The 24357-nt window shown below is 42.0% G+C and overlaps 1 protein-coding gene across 1 annotated transcript; it reads right to left on the reverse strand.

Moving 5' to 3' along the window:
- Window positions 1-964: 964 nt before the first annotated feature.
- LOC137096526 (cytochrome P450 2J6-like) lies at window positions 965-22784 on the reverse strand. The gene is made up of 9 exons (XM_067466086.1): window positions 22596-22784; window positions 21014-21176; window positions 19783-19932; window positions 18642-18802; window positions 15061-15237; window positions 14407-14545; window positions 13093-13277; window positions 12174-12315; window positions 965-1155 (listed from the first exon to the last, which is right to left on the reverse strand). The coding sequence occupies exons 1-9, from the start codon at window positions 22770-22772 to the stop codon at window positions 965-967; spliced, it is 1485 nt and encodes a 494-aa protein (XP_067322187.1). The 5' UTR covers window positions 22773-22784.
- Window positions 22785-24357: the final 1573 nt, after the last annotated feature.

Consider the following 24357-nt stretch of genomic DNA (forward strand, 5'->3'; position numbering starts at 1 on the left):
CTACGCGGCCACGTACAGAGAAGTATGGGGCCACATGCCAAGAAAGACATTTCATCCTTGGCTCCTGCATGGCCAGGTGCGGTAGCTAAGGATTAAAGATTTGCTGTAGTGTAGTGTAGACACAGGGCCCCCAGAAATGCGTCCCCCGTGGCATTCTGCTGTACTGGAGGTCTGTAGGCCAAAACAACAGAACTTCAGCATAGAGCGTCTTTTTCTGGGACGTTCTGGTTAGGCTTTTTGGGGATCCTTCACCTCACAACCAGCGAAGCAGAGAGCAGCAGAATGCTGTGGGGTACGCATCTCTGGGGGCCCTGTGATCGCCATTGCCAGCAGCCACATAAGCACTGCAACCATTGTCCAATCTACTATTCTGGGGTGTCGTGGATTTCTAATTGACCATAATTACTGAGATAAGTGGGGGGGGGGGTGTGGACTGGGAGAGGCAAGGGCCTGTGCTATGGGTGCCATTTCCCACCATTAGAAATAGTAGCAGATGAAGTTAGTAGCACATGCTCGGATTTGATGTGTACAAAATACCAACCTTCAATTGAAGATTTAGCCAATGAAATTCAACAACAAAAAAGTCACTCATAGGCAGGTGACTTAAAGATTTCCCCCTGACTTATTTTAGCTCACGGCACCCCACACAAGTTAAATAATATCAAGACCAACAAAAGAAACCGACTAATGAGTGAACATTATATTGTATATTACAATTATACGTTTTTTGTTATTTAAACTATAAATACCACGAAATTATGTTTTTCTGTCTCTTGACACACCACCCGAGTTATGCTCCGTGTTTTGGCGAATTTTGACACCAAGCTCAAAAGGTTGCCCATCACTGGTGTAGATATAATATTGGTCAGACCTGTTTCCAAAAATAACTCTCAACATTTATTCTGCACCTCAATCCCTATGAGTGCTAGTTGGTTAACTCAGAGTCTATTGCATTTTGTATACTTTATGATGAACTTTCACGAGGAACAGCACAAATTTTGTGAGGTTTGGGTGTCAGAAACATTCCTACTACAGTTTCTTCACTGAGCTCTTTGACTCCTGGAGGCAGCTGGAGATGGAACGCTTTCAACAGGCTAGTCAAGAAGAGGAAGTGCTGCATCCTCCCCATGTGTTCTCCCAAACACGCCCGAGCCCCTGCAAGGGAAATAAAGGCAGAAAATGAATATGTATCACATACAGTAAACAGAGAACAATCTGAAAATTGGGCTATGAATGTGTAAGTCATGGTCTACTTCTCCATCTCAAAGGAACCCATCAGATTCAAATGAGAAGAGAAGCAATTCTGCTTAAACATTAGGAAGGACGCATTAAATTTAAACAGCAACATTTTTTTACTACTGTCAAACAGAAAAGGAATAGTGAGAAACAGAGAGGAAGGAGTAAATGATGCAGAAGCAAGCCTACAACCACTTCATTGGTAAACACTTTCCCTAATAATAAAATATAAAGTTGTGAAAAATCAAACCAGAGAACTAAAAGTGGAAGATTGACTTGTTTATAAAGCTATTGTCCTCCCAACCCTAGGAATTGTGGGAGTTGAAGTCCAAGACACCCGGAGGGCTGAAGTTTGCCCATGCCTAGGCTAACCCCTCGTTCTGTTTACTGGGAAGTTACTCTAATCAGTAGGGGTGAGGGTGAACCCGTGGACATATACTGAGCCATGATCGAGGCTCTCATCAATTTCACTATGGAACACTGATGGGAGGGATGAGCGGGTATGTTTCCTACACTATGATTTCTGTATTTTTTTTCCTTATGAATGTGACCCTAGCCTGACCTTTCTGCGCTATTCCCCTTTATAAAAATTGTATAAAAATATAAGAAGCCACTCTCAGTGACCCTGGGAAGGAGGAAATATCCTGTTGAAAAGAACCTTGTCAAAAGACATATTTGCATGGACAATACAGTGGGCCGTGACCTTGGAGCTTGGAGTCGGTCCCCCCCAGCGGATGGTGCCCACTTGGCATAAACAATCATATCTCAACAGGACAAAGGGCCTTCGGAAAGCCACACTTTGTCCTGATCTGTTTGCTTATTCAAGCTTCTCTCAGCCGAAACTTCAGTCAAGATTGACTCATTGTTCTCATATCCCGTCTTAAAGAAAATCTGGATTTTGGCTATCTCGCCAGACCTCAATGTTGATTGCCACTCATCAAGACAATAGGCTGGTCAGCTAGAAGGCCCCTTCATCAAGACAATAGGCTGGTCGGCTAGAAGGCCATTTGGACACCACATATTTCCATAATCCACTCAAGAGTTCACTGTTTCCCTCTCGTCCTGCCTCCCTCTCTCCTGATTGGCCAGGAAGCCGAGGCGGCAGAAGCTCATCCATTGGCTAAGGCACTCAGGAGGCAGCCAAGCCTCCTCCCAGCTGTCGAGCACCAGCCAATCATCACCGAGCCAGCAGAGGCTTGGGGAGCAGGAAATTCAAATCTGACAGCTCTGTTTTATTTATAAAAAGGCCTTACTTTGTGCTCACTGTATACTTTGCTCATCGAATTATTGTGGCTTTGCATCCTTTCAAGCTGGATTGCAATAAAATCAACTTGGTGGTGCTTCCTTCAGCTTTGGTGAGATTCTTTTGGGAACTTAGGGAAATTTTAAAATGTGGCTTCTTCTTTCTTTTGCTCACCATATTGGCGAGCCCTCTTTGGTGGGTTCACAGGGTCTCTCCTTCCAGGGCGAGACTCTTCTAAATTCCTCCTAGATATCAGGGGCATTGCTGTTTTGATTTGGAAAAGATTCGACCCATTGACTACAATGGAAACTTTAAAGGCTCAATCCTCAGTCATTTTATTTATTTATTATTTTTTATTATTTATTTCACAGTTTTCTATACCGAGCTTCTCAACCTCATTGAGGGACTCAGCCCGGTTTCCAGCCATAAAAACAAACACTCATTAAAATATCATATAGCACAGATTACAAAAACAACTTTAAAAACACTATATGTAAACATTACAGTGGTCAGTCGTCCTATTAAGATGGGTCTACATCAACTTCCATCCAGGGTCTTATAGTGTTATCTCATTCGTTGAAGACCTGACTTCACAGCCACGTCTTCACCTGTTTCCTAAATGTTAAGATGGATGGGGCGGTTCTGACCTCCAGAGGGAGAGAGTTCCAGAGTTGCGGGGCCACCACTGAGAAGGCCCTGTCCCTCGTCCCCACCAGGTGCGCTTGCGAGGCCGGTGGGACCGAGAGCAGGGCCTCTCCAGGTGATCTTAATAGGCCTGGGTAACAACGCAAAAATTTGTTTCTAAAATCGATATGTATTTGGGGGTTTTTTTTGTTTCGATATTTAAAATAATTACAAAATTTTCCCTTAAAAAAGTTCGGTATTTACGAAATTTCGTTAATATTTACAAAACATTTTGTAAAGATGGCGCCCTTTTTTTTTCAATATTTTTTAAATATTTTTTTAATTTAATTATTAATTTAGTAGAATAGGGAGGAGAAATTATTATTGAGGGAAGGCAGGCACTCACTCTGGCAGGCCCTCTCGCTCGCCGCTCGCTCGCCGCTCGCCCTCTCGCTAGGATGGGTTCCTTCCAGGAGGGGCTCTTTTTCCCAGGCTGCCAAACTACAACTCCCAGGATGCTACAGCATTGAGCCAATGTGGTGCCAAACCTCATCCAGGCTGCAGTGTAGATCGCTGCAGGATGGAGGGGTTTCCTGCCTCGAATTGAGAGAGAGAGAGAGAGAGAGAGAGAGAAGAGGAAGCAAGTGAGACGTTTCCAAGGCTCTGCTGATCTGCTTCTGCCATGGCTGAGAAAGAAGGGCACAATGGGGGCTGCCTTTCCAACCAGGAGGGAAAGAAAGGGGAGCCTTCTTTGGAAGAGAGCTCAGAACCCCCCTGCGAAAGGTGCGAGAGAGAGAGAAAGAAGAGAAAAGGAAAGAAAGAGAAGGAGACCTCCCTCTCGCCCTCTCGCTCGCCCTCTCGCTCGCCCTCTCACTCGCCGCTCGCCCTCTCGCTCGCCGCTCGCCCTCTCACTCGCCCTCTCGCTCGCCGCTCGCCCTCTCGCTCGCCGCTCGCCCTCTCGCTCGCCGCTCGCTCGCCGCTCGCCCTCGCCCTCTCGCTCGCCCTCTCGCTCGCCCTCTCGCTCGCCCTCTCGCTCGCTTGCTCAGCCGGCGCCGAGAGAGGAGAGCTCCCAGCAAGCATTGCCAGGCGGCCATCTTACGTATTTCCGAAATAAAAAAGATGGAGGATGCCGTTTCGATATTTAAAAACACTTCCAGGTTTAAAAATAAGTTTTGTAATCGTTTTGTAATTCAAAAATTAACGAATTTTTTAACGAATTACGAATTAACGAAACGAATTGCCCAGCCCTAGATCTTAATAATCTTGATGGTTTGTAGGGGAGAATACATTCGGAGAGGTAAACAGGGCCGGAGACGTTTAGGGCTATATAGGTCAACACCAGCACTTTGAATTGTGCTCGGAAGCTAATTGGCAGCCAGTGGAGCTGGCGTAACAGCGGAGTGGTGTGCTCCCTGTACCCAGCCCCGGTTAGTAATCTGGCTGCCGCGCGTTGGACTTGCTGCAGCTTCTGGGCAGTCTTCAAAGGCAACCCCACGTAGATAGCGTTGCAGTAGTCTAAGCGGGATGTAACCAAAGCGTGTACTACCGTGGCCAAGTCAGCCCTCCCAAGGTACTAGGCCTGGGCGGTTTCATTTGTTAATTTTGTAATTCGTTAAATATTCGTAATTTTTTGCAATTACAAAACGATTACAAAACATATTTTCAAACCCGGAAGTGTTTTTAAATATCGAAACGGCATCCTCCATCTTTTTTACGGGCTTCCGCCCGTTTCGGAAATAACGTTTTAGGGATGGAGGATGCTGGGTGCGCCGGGAGCCAATCCGGCGCTCCCAAGCACCGTGGCTCATTCTTATTGGGCGGGCTGCCCTTTAAAAGCGGCTCCGCGTGGCCGCAGTGCTCATTGCGAAGGCGAGGAGACGGGAGGTGCGGGAGGGAGGCTTGGCTCTTGGCTGCTTGCTTGCATTCATTCATTCATTCATTGCTTGTGCTTGCATTCATTCATTCATTCATTGCTGGGAGCAGCGGGGAGGCTTTGACCTGTTTTCGCCCCACAACAGGGTAGGGCAAGCATTTTGTTAATTTTCCATTTTTAAATATTTCTGAAAAAATATCTTTCTTTTATTCTTCAAAAAATTCAAAAAATATTCTAAAAAAAGAAAAGACCCTTGTGTGCCTGTGTGTGAGAGTTTGTCCCTGTCCTGTGGCTGTGTTTGCTCCACAACAGGGCAAGCTTTGTTAATTTTCCATTTTTAAATATTTCTGAAAAATATCTTTCTTTTATTCTTCAAAAAATTAATTTTTTTTTAAAAAAAACGAAATTAATGAAATTAAGAAAATTTCGTAAATACTGAACTTTTTCAAAGGAAAATTTTGTAATTATTTTAAATATCAAAACGCAAAAACCCCCCAAATACAAATCGATTTTAGAAACAAATTTTTGCGTTGTTACCCAGGCCTACAAGGTACGGACGCAGCTGGCGCACAAGTTTTAATTGTGCGAATGCTCCCCTGACCACCGCTGAGACCTGGGGTTCCAGGCTCAGCGATGAATTCAGGAGAACTCCCAAGTTGCGTACCTGAGCTTTTAGGGGGAGTGTGACCCCGTCTAGCACAGGCTGTAACCCCGTACCGTGTTCGGTCTTACGACTGACCAGGAGTACCTCTGTCTTGTCTGGATTTAGTTTCAATCTGTTGTCCCTCATCCAGTCTGAGACAGCGGCCAAGCACCGGTTCATGACCTGAACAGCCTCCTTAGTGGTAGGTGGAAATGAGTGATAGAGTTGGACATCATCTGCGTACAGATGACATCGCACTCCAAAACTCCGGATGATCTCTCCCAACGGCTTAATGTAAATGTTAAACAACATAGGGGACAGTATTGAACCCTGCGGGACTCCACCGTGCAATGGCCGAGGAGTCGAGCAGGAGTCCCCTAGTGAAACCTTCTGAGAACGACTCTCGAGAAAAGACCGGAGCCACTGCAAGGCAGTGCCCCCAAGACCCATTCCCGCAAGGCGTCCCAGAAGGATACTGTGGTCGACAGTATCGAAGGCCGAAGAGAGGTCCAGCAGAACCAACAGGGACACACTGTCCAGTTCCCGGCGCAGATCATCAACTAAGGTGACCAAGGCTGCCTCAGTGCCATGTCCCGGCCTAAAGCCAGACTGTGACGGGTCTAGATAGTCCGTGTTCACCAGGAATTCCTGGAGTTGCGAGTTTTAAGGCCCCTTTGCATGAAATCTACATCAATTTTAGACGCCATTTACAACTGGAGGCCTGCCAAGTTTCAAAATCATTCACCAATCTACTGATATTTTACAATTCTTTTAATTTGTTACCATAACATTTATAAAATAAGACAAACCGCAAGAGAGGGGGCTGAATTGTAGTCGCTGGTTGTGTCCATTCTCATCCAATCAGAGCATGGACACAACCAGGATTTTTTTTGGCTGAGAATCAGAAAGAGAGAGAAAAAAATCTTCAACACCCATCATGCTCTGAGAGGAACTCAGAGACTTTTCAATGCCCACCTCATGCAAGTGATGCTGGGAAAGTGAGTATCCAGCAGGGCCCTCTCTGGCACCCTTTGTGGCAGTCATTAGGAAGAAAAGTAATTAGAAACTAATGAAATTAATGAGGAAGTCTTACCTTAAAGGCTTTCTTAAGGTTCGGGGGTAGAATTCTGGTGGAAGGGAAATTAACAGATGGAACAGGACTGGGACAAGGCAGGAGAAGCCATATCTTAAGTAAACAAATACAAGGACGGCTATGTGCTAAATGCGGAAGGTCAGAGAATTGGCTCTAAAAGTAAATCGATAATTATTGATCCAAACGAACATCTGAAGATATGGTACAACAGCGCCATCTATCCTCCATCTGTTGTAAATAGCAGGTAATTCAGTCCTATGAACAATCCTACATAAGTAAGAATATAGGAAAATAATGTGAAAGTAATTACAGAAGAATTAATAAGGGAAATGCTTGCTTTGAATAAGTTAAAGATACATATATGAAGATATATGGAGTCATATATGTGTGAAGAGATATATGAAGTTAAGATTCACTTAATTCATCTAGGAACGTGGCTGGTCAGCTGATGAAAGGGGAGCAGTGGAAATTATAGTATCTTGCCAACAAGTGTTCTTGGCCACGATTCCTCGAGGACAAACTGATATTGATTAGATTGTGTAAATGTCAAGAGAGTTATGCGCATGTGCGAACTAGGTAATTCTGCCTATAAATACTGGATGCTTTGGGGGTAGTGCTCTGTGCCACATCAGCCATTTTGAGAAGCTGGGGCGCCCTTACCCGGGGTAAGCATTAAATTCTGTGAACTAGCAAAAACTGTCTCTGTCTCTTCCTTCTCCACTGATCTCTTGGAATCCTGGAAATCGGGGACACCCCCGCAACATATGGCGCACCGAATAGGGACTGGAGAGCAGGGGAGAAGGAAAAGGTAAGCCTTTTGGGGGGGCTAATGCCTCATTCGGGGGGGGAGACAAGACATGGATCAGGGGAGATGAAAAAGGGTACCCACAAAAAAAAATCGCCTCCACTGGCCTGTTCCTTCCTCGGCCCCTTGACTGAAGTGCATTGAGAAGTAACAGCTGCAGTTCCAGAAAAAGGGAGAAGCTAGCTTTTAAGGTATAGGAAGGCATTTGTGGATATGCCTGGGGAAACATTTTGAGGGAACATTTTTTCAAAAGAGGTACTGCAGACCTCAAGTAAAAACCCCCCTGAGTGATGCTTTCACAGAAATCTCACTCTCAGGTTGGAAAGATGCACTTTTAAAAAGGGAAAAAGTGTTCATAAAAATTATGTTGATCATATGTGTTGTGTGTTGTGATATTTGGCTGTGTCTATATGCATTATCCCTTCTCGCTGCTTTGCAACCTTATGTTTGTGTTTGTTTTGGCTTTGTTTCTTTGTCAAATAGAAGGATGTTTATAATGAAAAGAGACTAATGGTTATAGGCTTCCGGGAAAAAGCCAAAAGAGAAAAAAATGAGAAAAAAAAGGAAAAGAGAAAAGAAAACATGTGAAATATGGTGCCTGTCTTTTGGAAAAAATGGAAAATGTCTGTTTACATTTCCTGAAAACTTGAATGTGTGTATGGCTAGCAAAAAGAATGCGTGTAGCTGTTTGCGTTGTGTGAAAAATAATCTTTAAAGGTTTCAAATAAAAGGAAAAAGAGGATAATTCAGGAAAAACCTGGAACAATACATATGATGATGGGGAAATGCCAAGTATGTGGGTAAGAGAAACCAAGAAGAAAGTTAAGGTATGTTGAGAATATATAGGAAAGCAGGGAAAAAGTAAGTCAGAACAGAGAATATGGTCAATCACAGGAGAAAAACCAGAGTGTGTGATTACCATGTGGAAAAAGAAATGAAAAGAGAGAGAATGAGAATGTAGAAGAAAGTCATACAGTAGTGATGAAATGTCAGTACAGAAATAAAGAGTGAATAAAGATAATGAAAGAAGAAAATTGTTGAGATGTGTGAGATTGAGAAGTGTGAGAAGTGAATGATTAGATTCCCTTTTGAGGAGGGAATTGCAGTAAAGAATAAGTGAATGCATGTATGAAATCAGTTTTGGGATGAATAAGATTGTTGTGTGAGGTTGATTGTGTGTAAATACTTGGTGGGGTTAAAAAAGGGAAATTATTATGTGTTGAGAGTATTCAAGAGTGGCCACTTGAATGCCCTCACTGGGAAAGGAAAAAATTGGAAACTTTTTGAAAGAAAAAAAATTGATATTAGTTTTGAAACTGTCTCAGAGAGAGAGAAAAAAAGTAGTGACAATTTGAGATACATTTAAATATAGAAGATTTTGTGGGGAGAGCTGTGATAAATTGAATGTTATGGGGTTACTTTGCCAATATTTTATTAATTGAGATGCTTTTTTAAGGTTCAAAAATGTTAGTAACTGAAGTGGTAGGGGAATGAAGATAAGCTATTGCAATATGATGTGGAAGTGAAGGAGGATTAAGCATTAAGGAAAGAAGTACAGATTTTGGAAATGTTAATTAATTGTATAACTACATTGGCCTGTTACAGTATCCCCCTGTTTTACCAGAGGATTTAAAGTGGCTGAAAGATCCTGGGGAGTGTAACACCTGAGACAGGAGTGGAAAGGGTCTGCTACTTGACGAATTCCCACTGTTACAAGGAAGTGCCAAATCGTGGATGAACTAAGCCTGCTTCAAAAAGAAGACTATACAGCAGAGGGCCCTGACTTACAGCAAATAAACTTAAGAGTTGGATGACTGAATAAAGAACTAATTAAACTACACATAAAAAAATAAAAAGATATATTTCAAAGACTTAGAACATAAGAGAATAAAGTTGCCCTGAATAGGAGAGAGATCTAGCTTTTGGAAACTGCAAGCAAGAAAGAAGAAAGAAGAAAGAAGATTGAATGGACTTTTTGGGTGAAGAGGGTGTGATTGTGGGACTCCTTATTGCATTGGGATTGGTTTGGTTGGGTTACAATTATAAACATGTCTTTTGGGGGAAAGCCTATACATTTCGGCATGTGGTATACATATTACCTGATTATGTTGAGTATGCTTATCCCGAAGATAGTGCAGGGAGGATGGGAGCAGAACATATTCCACCAGATGATTCGGGATATAGCGAATGAGACAGAAGTTACTGAATGTTGGATTTGTAGTCATGGGCCTACTTCCCAGCGTGAGGGATGGCCACTAATGGTAGGAACATTATTAAGTCAAAAAGGATGGAGCACTTTACGGCCTCAAAATTATGAGATGACTGAAACTTTACTTGATCCAGGACAAGCTATAGTAACACATGAAGGGACTTCACCGGAGGCCCCAGCATGCATTACTTGGGAAAAAGATGAGTGATGGACACAAGATCAGGAAAGCCCTCTCCACACACACCAAATAGAACTTGGTCATTATCCCAATTGCAATCTCCTTCTCCATGTATTCAAAACAGAGGCTTCTGAAGACATTAGCCTCCTAGCCCGTTTGGAACACTCAAAAAGGGTAAAAAGATTTGATGGAGTTATTTCACCGGGATTGGGTACTCACATTAAACAGGCCCAGGCAAAAGTGGCCAGCCGGAGTCGTGACCCACCAAAGGCTCCTATCAAGGAGTTGCCTCAGGGCCAGGGGGAACCACCCAATGAAAGACCACAGCAGAGTCGAGGAGAATCAAATCCTGCAAAAGTGGTAAAGGAGGTGGAAGCCCATCAGGAAGTGCCTAAATCTTTGGTAGCCAAAGGAGGGTTATCTCCGGGGTTGTACTGGATCTGTGGCCAGTGGGCAGGAAAGATTTTGCCACCTTTTTGGGAGGGTACGTGCACTATAGGTACCCTAATGCTAGCAGATGTGACAATATACACAGAACAACAATCCCAAATGACTTGGAGAAGGGAGCGTGAAGAACAACGTTTAAAAAGAGCTTATGATGAAACATTTGGATATGACCCAGACCGAACTTATTTAAATGAAGGAGAAAGGCTGGGAGCCATCTTGTTCCCTGCTGTGGGTGTAGCTCTAAATATAAGACAGATTCGGAGACTCTCAGCTCAAGTGGAGAAGCTGGCAAACAAAACTGTGGCTGGAATAAGAGCTCTGCAGGCGGAAGTTGATTCCTTGGCAGGGGTCCTGATGCAACACAAACTTGCTTTGGACTACCTATTGTCTGTAGAAGGAGGACTATGTTCTTTTCTTAATACCACATGTTGCCACTATATCAACAAGTCAGGAAAGGTCGAGTCTGATATAAATAAGATACAGGAAGTAGTATCTACCATCAGAACTGGATACGTCCCAAAGGGAGAGAGTGTTTTTGGTTGGTTAACTTCTTGGTTGCCGAATTTACAATGGTTAAAAGACCTTATCATCATAGGATTTGTTATTTTGATAATTGGTATTCTAATCATGTTCCTACTACCTTGTGTGATTACTTGCTTAAGAAATATGATTGAAGGAATTGTCACTGCTGCTAATGTCCGACATGGAAAACAATTGAAACAAATTATGACTATGGAGATAGAAGAGATGCAGCAGTTATCCAGGGAGGACAAGGTGATATAATCACACTTAGGGTGTGACTCCGAAAAGTGAAAGTTTTCTTCGTCACAAGATTTTGTGGGGTATGTGGCAGTCATTAGGAAGAAAAGTAATTAGAAACTAATGAAATTAATGAGGAAGTCTTACCATAAAGGCTTTCTTAAGGTTCGGGGGTAGAATTCTGGTGGAAGGGAAATTAACAGATGGAACAGGACTGGGACAAGGCAGGAGAAGCCATATCTTAAGTAAACAAATGCAAGGACGGCTATGTGCTAAATGCGGAAGGTCAGAGAATTGGCTCTAAAAGTAAATCGATAATTATTGATCCAAACGAACATCTGAAGATATGGTACAACAGCGCCATCTATCCTCCATCTGTTGTAAATAGCAGGTAATTCAGTCCTATGAACAATCCTACATAAGTAAGAATATAGGAAAATAATGTGAAAGTAATTACAGAAGAATTAATAAGGGAAATGCTTGCTTTGAATAAGTTAAAGATACATATATGAAGATATATGGAGTCATATATGTGTGAAGAGATATATGAAGTTAAGATTCACTTAATTCATCTAGGAACGTGGCTGGTCAGCTGATGAAAGGGGAGCAGTGGAAATTATAGTATCTTGCCAACAAGTGTTCTTGGCCACGATTCCTCGAGGACAAACTGATATTGATTAGATTGTGTAAATGTCAAGAGAGTTATGCGCATGTGCGAACTAGGTAATTCTGCCTATAAATACTGGATGCTTTTGAGGTAGTCCTCTGTGCCACATCAGCCATTTTGAGAAGCTGGGGCGCCCTTACCCGGGGTAAGCATTAAATTCTGTGAACTAGCAAAAGCTGTCTCTGTCTCTTCCTTCTCCACTGATCTCTTGGAATCCTGGAAATCGGGGACACCCCTGCAACACCTTAATACATTTTGGTCAGCTTTTCTGCTCCCTCCTCCCCATTCTGTTTTTGGAGGTTATACAAAATGGACCACCAAATATTACAAATCATTTTCGTTCAAAGTGATTCAGGCCCAAACCTCTTTCCTATGATGCTGAGAGAATATGTTTACCTGCTCCAAATAACAGGAACTCCTTTCTAGTAATGAAATTTCCATCTTTGTCCAAAAAATGATTAGGATTGAATTCTTCAGGAGTCTCCCAGTGCTGAGGATCATAAAAAATATCATACATATCGGGTATAACCACTGTCTCCTGAAAGATAGAAACAACGGAAGACAAATATTTAGTTGGAATGGGCTATTTAATAGCTTATTAAATAGCCCAACCATGTATTTTGCAGTTGCTGAGGCTTGCACAATGTAAATTTCCACTCACCTAATTATACGATGGTTGTGTTACTTAACCCTTCCAACATATGCCTTATTGCCAATGTTCCTACTGTGCAGTGTACAATGGGAATAGACAATTGATATTTTTGCTATCCTAATGGATCAATATGTGGACAAATAGTTGTGGACCATCCAAAAAGGTCCAAAATATGGCAGAAATTCTTCTTGGTTAGTCTTAACTCAAATAGAATCATTTAACCATTTGTTGGATGATGAGCTAACACATAGATAAAACAAAGGCCTCTTCTGCACTGCCATATAATCCAGATAATCAAAGCAAATAATCCACATTATCTTCTTTGATCTGGATTATATGAGTCTACGCTGCCATATAATCCAGTTCAAAGCATCTGGATTTTATATGACAATGTAGAAGGAGCCCAAAGGAGTTAATGATTTATTTAGAGCATTTATGCCTTTGCCCTCTTCTGAGACAAAGCAGTGTTTCCTGTCCAAGCTCACCAGTGAGTTTCCATGGTCAAATGGGGATTTAAACCTTAGTCTCAAGAATCATACTCCAACACTCACATACTACACCATGCTTTCTCTGTCCTGTCTGGATCTACATCTCCCTAAATGCCAACTTGTGAACCTCCTTGTTTTTGGGATACAGAAGTGCAGTCCGAATTGTAATCTGTACCTTTGGGATGAAATATCTCCCTATATTCACGTCTTTAGTAGTTTGCCTTCCAATCCCCATGAACACGACAAATCTGTAACGCATGATCTCATGAAACACAGCGTTAGTATAAGGCAGCTGCTTATGGTCTTCATAGCAGATGGAAGAGGAACCCAACACATCATCTATCTCCTTGATGATTTTATCTGAGGAAATAGACAGAAAAGGATGAAAGCTGAATTTTGAATATTACAGATTATTTGATAAAATGAACGAATTGATAAAGCTGTATTATACTCAATTGAAATGTCTAATGATTCACAAATCACTTTCAATTGATTACATTTTTGTTCTGCTTTTCTTCCAAAATGCCATTGAAATCTTAAACTGGTTCCCCTCAATCCAAGCATAACATTTCTATCCTATTTTAAATAGACATTTAAGACTTTGGCTGCCATATAATCCAGTTCCTGAACCCAGATAGTCTGTTTTGAACTGAATTATATAAATCTACATGGCCATACAATCCAGTGTAAAGCAGATAATGTGGATTCAGAAACTGGATTATAAGGCAGTGTAGATGGGGCCTAAATCAAGGGGTGTTAAGTAGTGTTTTATGTATTTGAATGTGTCTGCGGACATTAATGGAGATGGATGATTGTCATGTGGGATTTTTTCCTGGTCACTGACCGCAATGAAAGATTTGGAATAATTTGTTATAAGTTATTTTTAATGACTATATAATTATACAGTTGTTTTCCATTTTAGAAGTAGTAGTAGTAGTAGTAGTAGTAGTAATAATAATAATAATAATAATAATAATAATAAATTGTATTTTGTTCTATCTCCCTGAGGGTACTCAGGGTGGATTCCAGCATATACAGACACAAAGGCTAACATTCAATGTTTAGAAACAACAACACACAGAAACACAGATAAAGGTAAAGGCTTCCTCTTCATCTCCGACTCTGGGACATGGTCCTCATCTCCATTTCTAAGCCAAAGAGCCTGCATTGTCTGTAGACATCTCTTAGATCATGTGGCCAACATAACTGCCTGGAGCGCCATTTATCTTCCTGCCAAGGTGGTACCTATTGATCTACTCACATTTGCATGTGTTCGAACTGCTAGGTTTACAGAAGCTGGGGCTCACAGTGTGAACTCACCTCGTCCCACGGATTTGAACCACCACCCTTCCAGTCAGCAAGTTCAGGAGCTCAGCGATTTAACCTGTTGTGCCACTGATCATATGTTCAATCTCATTAGTGGGAGGCATTATTAGAGGAGAAGATGGATCTAATTGCCCCTGTTTCTAAGCACAAAGACCTTTTTTACCTTGGATATCTGGACGATTTGTCAAAAGGAGGATTGCCCATTGCATAAACAATGCAGATACATGTGTTCCAGCAATAAAGAGGTCACTAATACAATCATCCAGGCTATCTTCATCAAATGTCGAGGTAGGATCTTTCTTCTGTTCCTGAAAATGTGAATGGTGAAGTATATTTTATGACTGATAACAAAGCTACTCCACAATGTTGTCTTTAATCCTGCATGTATGTATGAGCCTTAAGGGCCTCATTCAATAAGGAGGGGGGGGGGGGAGTTGGGTGAATCATCTTTCAAGTGTGACATTCAGAGGCCTTCTGTTTACACCGTAAATTAAGAACTTAACAATAGTTCCCATCCCACCTTAAAATACCCAGTTTCAGTTATATCTATGCGCAGAGAGAGCAGTGGAGTTGATGTTTCCCCAACTTCACAAGTCTAATGTTTCTATTCATTGTAAAGACGAAATCCATTGGAAGCAGTACCGATTGATGGGCATCATGGTATTCCAGCATTAAAATGAATACAAATGATAAGAAGACACCACCACCACCACACCACCCCACCACCACATGGGATGAGGTTGCATTTGATGAGGTCATATGAGTTGTGTTTGTAACTCTGGGGCTGCCTGTACTTGGATACAAATCTGATACTTACTTTCTCTATATGAAGAAGGTAGTAATCAATGAAATCCTGTGGCTCATGAGAGGACAGTTCCTCCTTATGTTTAAGTATTTCTTTTTTCCCTAATGAAAGCATAATCTTTGTTCTCTCTAGTACCTTCATGTGAGGCCCTGGAAGACGCTTCATGATCCATGGGAACAATTCAAACAACTACAATGGAGAAAAGCAAAGGCCTATTATTAATATGGAGGAGGCAACACAGTCCATCAGTGAAAATAGTTTTGACACATGTAAGTTGCTTTGGACCTTTCTACACTGACCACTTTGATTAGTTTCAAATTGGTTTGGCAGAAACTGGTTTTGTTGTGCAGATGACTGGGTTGCCATTTTCTCAACAGGGTTGAGACCAGGATGCTGATGACATTAACCATGGAAGGTGGGCTCAAACCAATTCTAGAATCCACAGTATTCACATATTCACAGTTTGACAGCCATTGAGAATATATTATTTTTGCAATTTCCTGCTTGGGGAATGTGCAACATAAGCTGAAGTGACAGTTAGCAGTGGAGATTTGCAACAACCTATCCCAGGGGTTCAGTTGGCCAACCGAGGCCTAGCCATGCTCTTGGTTGTCTCCGATATACATCAGTGCATTCGGTGTTCACATCACAGAGTTGGTTTCATTGTGTGATGTGCCTTATATTGTGGCAGCACTGCAATGCATTCAGGGGTTTATTACAGAGTTTTCCCCAATTTAATTTAAGACAGTTTAAACTCCTTAAAATCACTGCAGCGTGCTTTTGCAATGTGCATAGTACAGTCACCACAGTTTTAAGCTAGCTGGTTGGTTTAGATGAGCCCTTTGCCATCACTACGTTTCTTGGAGGAAAGGAGACTTGTTTCCTTTCGGCTTAATTTTCTCACTCTTGCTACATTACTCAATTAATTAGAAGGGATGCTCCAAATTAATTCTGTGTTCACCCACTTTCTTAATTGCTTTTCAAACGTTCCAGTTTTCCCCTCCCACTACTACTTTGTCCTCAGTTTACTACAGTTACTACAACACAGTCTGAGCTCTGCGAGTGCAGTATTTTCCTGAGTGAAGCAGAGAACATTTGAGGATCTAGACATTCATAGGGATACCAAAGTGCTTGTTTATATGAGGTAAAGCTATTGTCTTCCCAACCCTGTTATATGCCTGCAAAATGTGGACCATCTACAGTAGTCACACTCAACTTCTGGAATAATTCCATCAGCATTGCCTCCAAGAAATCCTGCAAATCTCTTGGGAAGACAGGCAAACAAATGTCAGCATACTGGAAGAAGCAAAGACCACCACCATTGAAGCCATGATCCTCCACCATCAACTTTGCTGGACAGGCCACATTGTCCGAATGTCTGATGACCATCTCCTAAAGCATGCTCCTTACGATGCTCTCAACTCAAGTTGGAAAACGAAATGTTGGTGGACAGGAAAATTGATTTAAAGATGGGTCAAAGCCAATCTTTAAAATTGTGGCATAGACACTGAGAACTGACAAGTCCAGACTCTTGAGTGTCTAACTGGAGGTCAGCTGTTATTGACAATGCTGTGGAATTTAAAGAGGCATGAATGGAGGGAGAAATGGAGAAATGTGTCAAGAGGAAGGCACGCCAAGCCAATCCTGACTGGGACTGCCCTCCACCTGGACACTGATGTCCTCACTGTGGAAGAACATGCAGGTCAAGAATAGATCTCTACAGTCACCTACAGACCCATTGCCAAGACACAACACTTGGAAGGCCATCATATCCAGACACAAGGGATCACCAGTGATGATGATGATGATCACGATGACTACAGTTATGGTTAACTGAATTCAGAGTGCTTAGGCACTGAAGCAATTTTTATTTATTTATTTATTATTCAAACTTATATGCCGCCACTCCCCTGGGGCTCGGAGCGGCTTACAAGAACAGGCTAAAATCTAACACAATTTAAAAACAATTTAAAACAATTTAAAAACAGCAACATCAAAGGCCTGTCGAAACAAATATGTCTTACATGCCCTGCGGAAAGCTGATAAGTCCCACAAGGCACGGACTTCAGGTGGCAGAGTATTCCAGAGTGATGGTGCCACTGTGAAGAAACACTGTGTATATATGGGAAACATGGGGAAGGACCAAGGGGAACCCATCTCTGCATGCACAAGGCAAGAGCAAGTTGAGATACAGGTAGCAAAATCCAGCCAAGAGGGCCCTTCTAACTGATCCACAAAGCAGGCTCAATCTTGGGTCTGGGATGCTGGGTGTAATAGATTCTAACCTTTGCCGGTTAGGCCGAAGCCTGAGAGTCAGTGGGCTGGGTCTCCATCTTGGTAGGGCAGCTTAGAATAGCTGACATCTTAGTATAGGCAAAGAGGCAAGGGGAGGAGTCAGCCAACTCCTGATTGGTTTAAGCACCAAGGGGAGGAGTTGGGTGAGAGTGAAAAAGGCTGTCACTTCTGACAGGAGAGGGAGATGGGTTCTGAGAGAACAGAGAGAGGGATTCTAAGAGAGACAGGGAAAGATTCTAACAGAGCAGGGAGTAGGATTTCAACAGAGAAGAAGTATTATAGACAGGGAGAAGGAAGCTTTTGAATGACTTGATCTGTTAGGGAATATGAAAAGGACAAGGGCTTCAGTATTACTTGACTAGGAGAGTCAGTGAGAAGACTTGTCAGCTTGTATTTAGGAGAGAATACAAGTAGGCTTATTGCCCTATAGTGGAGAGTAGACTAGAGGAAGTCTGGTTACTCTGTAAGACAGTCAGGGTGACTGATCTTAGAAACACACTGTTTCAGAGGGTTGAATAGTGTGAAGAAGGTAACTCACTTCAAATAAAAGCTACTGTATTTTATGAGTTGTCATCTTCTTAAAGTTCAATAAACCTGTTATTAGTTCATCGTTAACTGGTCTCTGCCTTGTCTGTCATACTTAGTGAAACCAAGTCAGCCTAAACATCTTTATAGTCCAGTCAGCAAGCAAAGGAGCCCAAAAAGAAGAAACAGAAGCCTAGGCACATATTACCTCAAATACATTCACATCTTGTTTCCTCAAACAGTAAAATTCAGGTGGTGGCGGCAAAAATCTACCAGTATCATCGGTCTCTCACATCATTAGTCATTCCCTAACTCAAATTCCTGTCACGCAAGGTGATCGGTCAGCGTTCTCTATTACAGTGGTGTCAGGTGGGGATTTAAAAGCAAATATCTCCCCTGCCAGTAATACATCACAGTGGATCCCCTCACGTTGGGTGGGATCCGCAGCGCGTTCTTGTTTACATTGGTGGCAGCGGTGGGATTGAAATTTTCCCCCCTGTCACACAGGTGCGATAGAGACCCCTCGCCTTTCGTTCTTGTTTACACTGGGTCAAGCATTCGTCCACTTAGAAAGATGTGTCTTCTCAATAAGATTTTTGCCTCCCCCCCCCACCTCATGCAACTCAGCAGAAAGTATTCATCTTTACACAGGATTTGTTCTGGTCTCCCTTGACCAAATTCAACACCATTGCAAGGGTTTAATGATCGTTGTTAAGGACTTGGAATGTTTTCAAGATCCATTCAATTGAATGTAATTAACAAGTTTTACTTACAATATGACCAAGGGAACCTCCAAATTTGGTGATAAATTCAATGGAATCAACCAGTTCCTTAAAGTTTTCATCTTCAAGAGGGAACCGGTGTCCAAAAAGCATGTTACATGTCACATTGGAGACTGAATTGATGATAGGCAATGCAGGATCAAATGGCTGCCCTGTAAATGAAGTTCCATTAATATCAGTTCAACTTCTTAATACTCTGATTTGGATTTCCTTTTGGAGAAAGAGAACTTTTGTTTGTGACATCAACAAAGATATGACAAACACTACACCAATGGCAAGTACAGACCACACAAGGATTTATGCAATCTGAAAGACATACCAACATAATATCTGGGTCAGGCTTTAGCACAGCTGGCAAATCACCAGCAATGATAAGATCTGCCAGAGCCCCTAGTGGCAGAGTGGGTTAAAGCCCTGTGCCGGCAGGACTGAAGACCAACAGGTAGCAGGTTCGAATCCGGGGAGAGGCGGATGAGCTCCCTCTATCAGCTCCAGCTCCTCATGCGGGGACATGAGAGAAGCCTGCCACAAGGATGATAAAAACATCAAATCATCCGGGCGTCCCCTGGGCAACGTCCTTGCAGACGGCCAATTCTCTCACACCAGAAGTGACTTGCAGTTTCTCAGGTCACTCCTGACACAACAAAAAAAATCTGTCAACCAAAAGGTTGCCAGTTCAAAGCCCTGGGTCGACATGAACTTCTGACTATCAGCCCAGATTACTGTTTACCTAAGCAGTTCAAAAACAGCTTGAGCTGTAAGTAGAGAAATTAGGTACTGCTAAAACAAGCAAGCGGAGGTATTTTACACACCATAAAGAAAAAATATTAGAAAATTCCCAGCAACCAAAAAGGAAGGAGGAAGTCCTAATGGCTCTTTGTCATAGAGAATGGAGTGACAGCATCCCCTGTGGCTGGATTCAAGCACAACCCACAAAGGAACAAAACAACTGGATGTTGACACAACATACCTCCTTTCTGTTCTGTATATCCAAAACGGCATTGAATGTTTGCGGTGTATGTGTACTATGATCTGCTCTGAGTCCCCTTGGGGAGATAGGGCAGAATATAAATAAAGTGTTGTTGTTATTATTATTATTATTATTATTATTATTATTATTATTATTACATACCCTTTTCACATGCAAAAATCTCTACAAGCTTCTGGGCATCCACTTCTATTTGGCTCTCCATGCTTTTTCTCCCTGTCCCCAATTTCCTCATGGTAACCACTGCAAACCGCCTCTGTTGCTTCCAGAGGTCTCCATTTGAAAACGTAATACCTGTGGACACCCAAAATCAATATGCAATTATTACTCACAAAATTCAGGCCAAATAAAATAAGTAAGCCTATTATGCACTGTGTCAATGCATCCAGACATTGCTCATGATTTCAAAACCTATGACATATCGATTGAGCCTCCTTTATCAAGAATTCTGCAATCTCAAAATTTTCAGAAGTTGAAACTTTTAGCCTTATCATAATCACAACCTTGAAGGCAAAAGTCGCATTGAGTCGCCAATTTAGGCTGAAAAATGAAATAAAGCAAATAAATAAATAAATGAAAGTCTGTGGTTAGAGGAGAAAGGTTCCCACCAACCCTTATCTCCCTCTAGTGTTGCAACACAATTAGTGAATTCAAAAGATGTGAGGTTATTCCATTTTTTAAATGAATTCTTCCTCCAGATTGAAATAGTGCCATGTTGCAATGACATTTAGCAGCTCTGCTGAAGGAGAGGTACTACATGTAGCATTTACAAGTTGGATACGAGAGGCTCTGAGGATTGCACCATATCTCTCCTACTCATTCCCATTCCCAGTGAGAAAAAATGTGGGCCAAGGGTTTAGTGTTTATGTTAATCTTTGGAAAATCATTGTTTTAAGCGATGTATCAATGCTACTTGGCACTAGAGGGATTGTCTAAGGTGTTTAAAGATTCCACTAAAAGAAGAGCAAGGCAGTCACAAGGAACCAAGCTGTGTTGAAGAGCAGTGAAGTGGCAGGAGAAGCAGATCCAACAAAAAAGATGACTGATGGGATGGGAGAAGCTCTGAGTGTGTGGTGGAAGCTCCTTCTTTGGAGGCTTTTAAAGAGAGGCTGGGTGGCCATCTGTCGGAAATGCTTTGATTGTGCTTTTCCCGAATGGCAGGTGGTTGGACTGGATGGCCTGTGTGGTCTCTTCCAACCCTATGGTTCTATGACTCAAAGAGAGAAGGATTCTGGCATTCACATAGCCTATACCTGTGTTCCCAGTGCATTGTGTAGGACTATTTTCCAAGTCTTTGCTTTTCGGTTAGTGGAGTAATGCTACCCTAAAAAAAGCACAGGGGCTACCTAACAATGCAAGGCCCAAGGAAACTTACCTTTTCCTCTTTTTATAAATGTAACATATGGACTGCTCCCCTTTCCTGATAATTCTTCTGAGTGACCGATCAGTCCTTCCTTCACAGTTTCGAATCCAGACAGTAGTACTATTGGCATATCTCCCAACCACAAAGTGTAAACATTTCCATACTGTTTTGACATCTGCCATTTGGATTAAAGCAAGAAGGAGCAATGTTATGAACTATTTCAGTCAAGAACTTTCTGAATATGTATATGCTTTCTAATACAAACACATATTGCATTAGCTGTGCTGCACCCTGCTTGACACAGATATCAAATAAACCCACAGGTTACAATGCTAGTGCAAGCTTTCTTTGCTTTTAAAAAGTGGAGACACTTAGATGAGCAGTGATGGCGTAACCCACCATTAATGAACATATTTTAATTTCTATATTACTATTGTAAGAAGCAGATGACCTCACAACCTCTGTGGATGCTTGCCATAGATGCAGGCGAAACGTCAGGACAGAATGCCTCTAGAACATGTCCATATAGTCCGAAAAAAACCTACAACAATCCAGCAGATGCAAGTTTCTATTTGTAGAATTGAGAAGAAGGAAGATATTTCCCAAGTCATGAAAATTGCTCTGAAGGTTTGGAGGACAATCCATAGCAGATCTGTGGGCAAGAACGGGGTGCACCTACACTGTGGAAGTAATGCATTTTGACACCACTTTAATTACCTTGGGCCCATGTTATGTACCAACAGCTGCTTATGTGGAAGAAAGGGATGCATCAAGTCTAATTGAATGAACAGAAACATTCCCATTCAACACTGCATTCTGTTCATTGCATATTCACTATTTGTATCACTAGGGCAGTGTTTCCCAACCTGGGGGTTGTGACCCCTGGGGGGGTGGTGGTTGCGGTGGGGTGTCAGAGGGGTCACAATAGAAAATCAGAAAACTATTTTCTGTTGATCATGGGAGTTCTCTGTGTGAAGTTTGGCCCGATTCTATCATTGGTGGAGTTTAGAATGTAGGTGAGCTATTAATCCCAGCAACTACATCCCCAAATGTCAAGGTCTATGAACTCCATCAGTGTTCATATTTGGACATATTGAGTATCCATGCCAAGTTTGGTCCAGATACATCATTGTTTGAGTCCACAGTGCTCTCTGGATGTAGGTGAATTGCACCTTCAAAACTCAAGGTCAATGTCCACCAAACCCTTCCAGTATTTTCTGTTGGTCATGGGAGTTCTATGTGCCAAATTTGGTTCAATTCCATCATTGCAGGAGTTCAGAACGCTCTTTGATTGTAGGTGAACTATAAATCCAAGCAACTACAACTCCCAAATGGTACCCCCCCCCCCCCCGCAACTCCATCAGTATTTAAATTTGGGCATATTGGGTATTTGTGTCAAGTTTAGTCCAGTGAAGGAAAATACATCCTGCATATCAGATATTTACATTACGATTACATTACCATGCTACAACCAAACATACTAATAACAATTTTCCATATCAAACTTTTTTTCTAGCCTACATTTAATGCAGAAAAAAACATAACCCTTTGATTCAGATCCATAAGTTATTTTTGCATATTTAGAGAGAAGTACCTTGTTAATTGTTCTTTCATTCAATCCAATCCCAAACCTTATTCGCCATAGGCCTCCAATGATGGGAAGAGAAAGAGGCCCAGGAGGGTAACGTTGGTGTGACCACCATCTTTTCATCAAGTATAGAAGCAGAAGAATCGCCAGCAGAGCACTCAAAGGCTCCTGGATCGCCACCATTCTGCTGCCTCTTCTTCCACTCTCAATATTTCCAACAGCTATGGGAGAGTTGGGTTGGATATTCTGTCCTCACGCTCTCCCCTCTTATCTCTCCTACAAAAATCATTATTAAAATATGCATATGTATGTATGTGGGTCTCCAGGTATTGAAAAAATTAACAGGCAATTAATATTCTGATGTTCTATCCTGGTCACCTTGACATTTTGCCCTGGTGGCAACAATCCAAAGTAATACAATTCAGTTTGCAACATCTTTAATTGTGATATGTTGTGTGTTGCTCAAACAAATTAGAAGAAAGCGGGCAGACTGGGCCACTATTACTGCTTCTAGATGGCCACCAAGATTCATAGGGCTCCTGGCCATTGAGTTCCTTAGTGTGTTAGCATTCTAGTTGGTTACTGTTTGTGGAGTTTTAGGTCAAGGATTTATTAGCTGGTTTTAAGTTTGACTGAGTTTATTCTTAGGTTAATTTATAGTTCTATATATATGTGTATTTTTATATAAACACTAGCTTGGGTACCTGGCATTGCCCGGGTTATTAGAAGAAGTCATTTTTTCATTTTGCAAAATGCATAAGGTTGTGGGTGTACTACAACTCCCATCATGCCTGGTTAACCCCCTGAAACTCTTATCAATACTTACAGTTTATCATGTTGGGCAGATTTGCTCTAGATGCATCATCCGTGGGGTTCAGTATGCTCTCCAGCTGCAGGATGAATTACAACTCCCACTAAGGTGGGTCAGTGGCATTAAATCCATCCAGTGCGTTCAGTTGGTCATGGGGTTCTGGGTGCCGAGTCAGGTCCAGGTCTATCATTGGTTGGGTTTGGAGTGCTCTTTGATTGCAGATGAACACAATGGGTTTAAACCCTTATGCCAGCTGAACTGCTGACCTGAAGGAATGGTGGTTCAAATCCACGAGATGGAGTGAGCTCACATCTGTCAGCCCCACCTTTCCATGAGGGGAAATGAGAGAAGCATCCCATATGATGTTAACAAATTTGAGCATACCCTGGACAATGCGTTGAAGATGGTCGATTCTCTCACACCAGAAGTGACTTGAAGTTTCTCAAGTTGCTTCTGACATGATAAAAAAAACTTTAGAAGTAAAATGTAATAAATTAATTTAATAAAGTGAGAGCACTTGGGTGGGTCCAGATCACATTCTACATGAGTAATGATTAGGATGGGAAATTAGTTATAGATGGCCAGAACAACATATATGAATATGGGTATCCTCTTTTGCCTTTTGCTTTGAAAATAGAGTTCTAAATCGGCGGTCCCTATGGATTAAAGAGATGGTTCTTCTGAAGGAAATGCAGATCATTTGTAATTAACGCGCTGGACTGGAGCTTAAATTAAATTCCTCGTATGATCTTGGGCACTCTCTCTTAGCCTGACCACCCTAAGTAAAGAAATGCAAGAAATGCATGTAACTGGGAGGGTTTTTATTCGGCCCAAAGTTTTTGCTTAAAAACTTCCAGAAAAGGTGACTCATTTGTCCAAGGTGTTACTGTTGGCCAGTCATCATCATCATCATTTAATAACTTATTAATCGCCCTCCATCCGAGAATGCTCCAGGCG

Source organism: Anolis sagrei, chromosome 3, assembly GCF_037176765.1.
Source record: "Anolis sagrei isolate rAnoSag1 chromosome 3, rAnoSag1.mat, whole genome shotgun sequence".
Classification (NCBI taxonomy): domain Eukaryota; kingdom Metazoa; phylum Chordata; class Lepidosauria; order Squamata; family Dactyloidae; genus Anolis; species Anolis sagrei.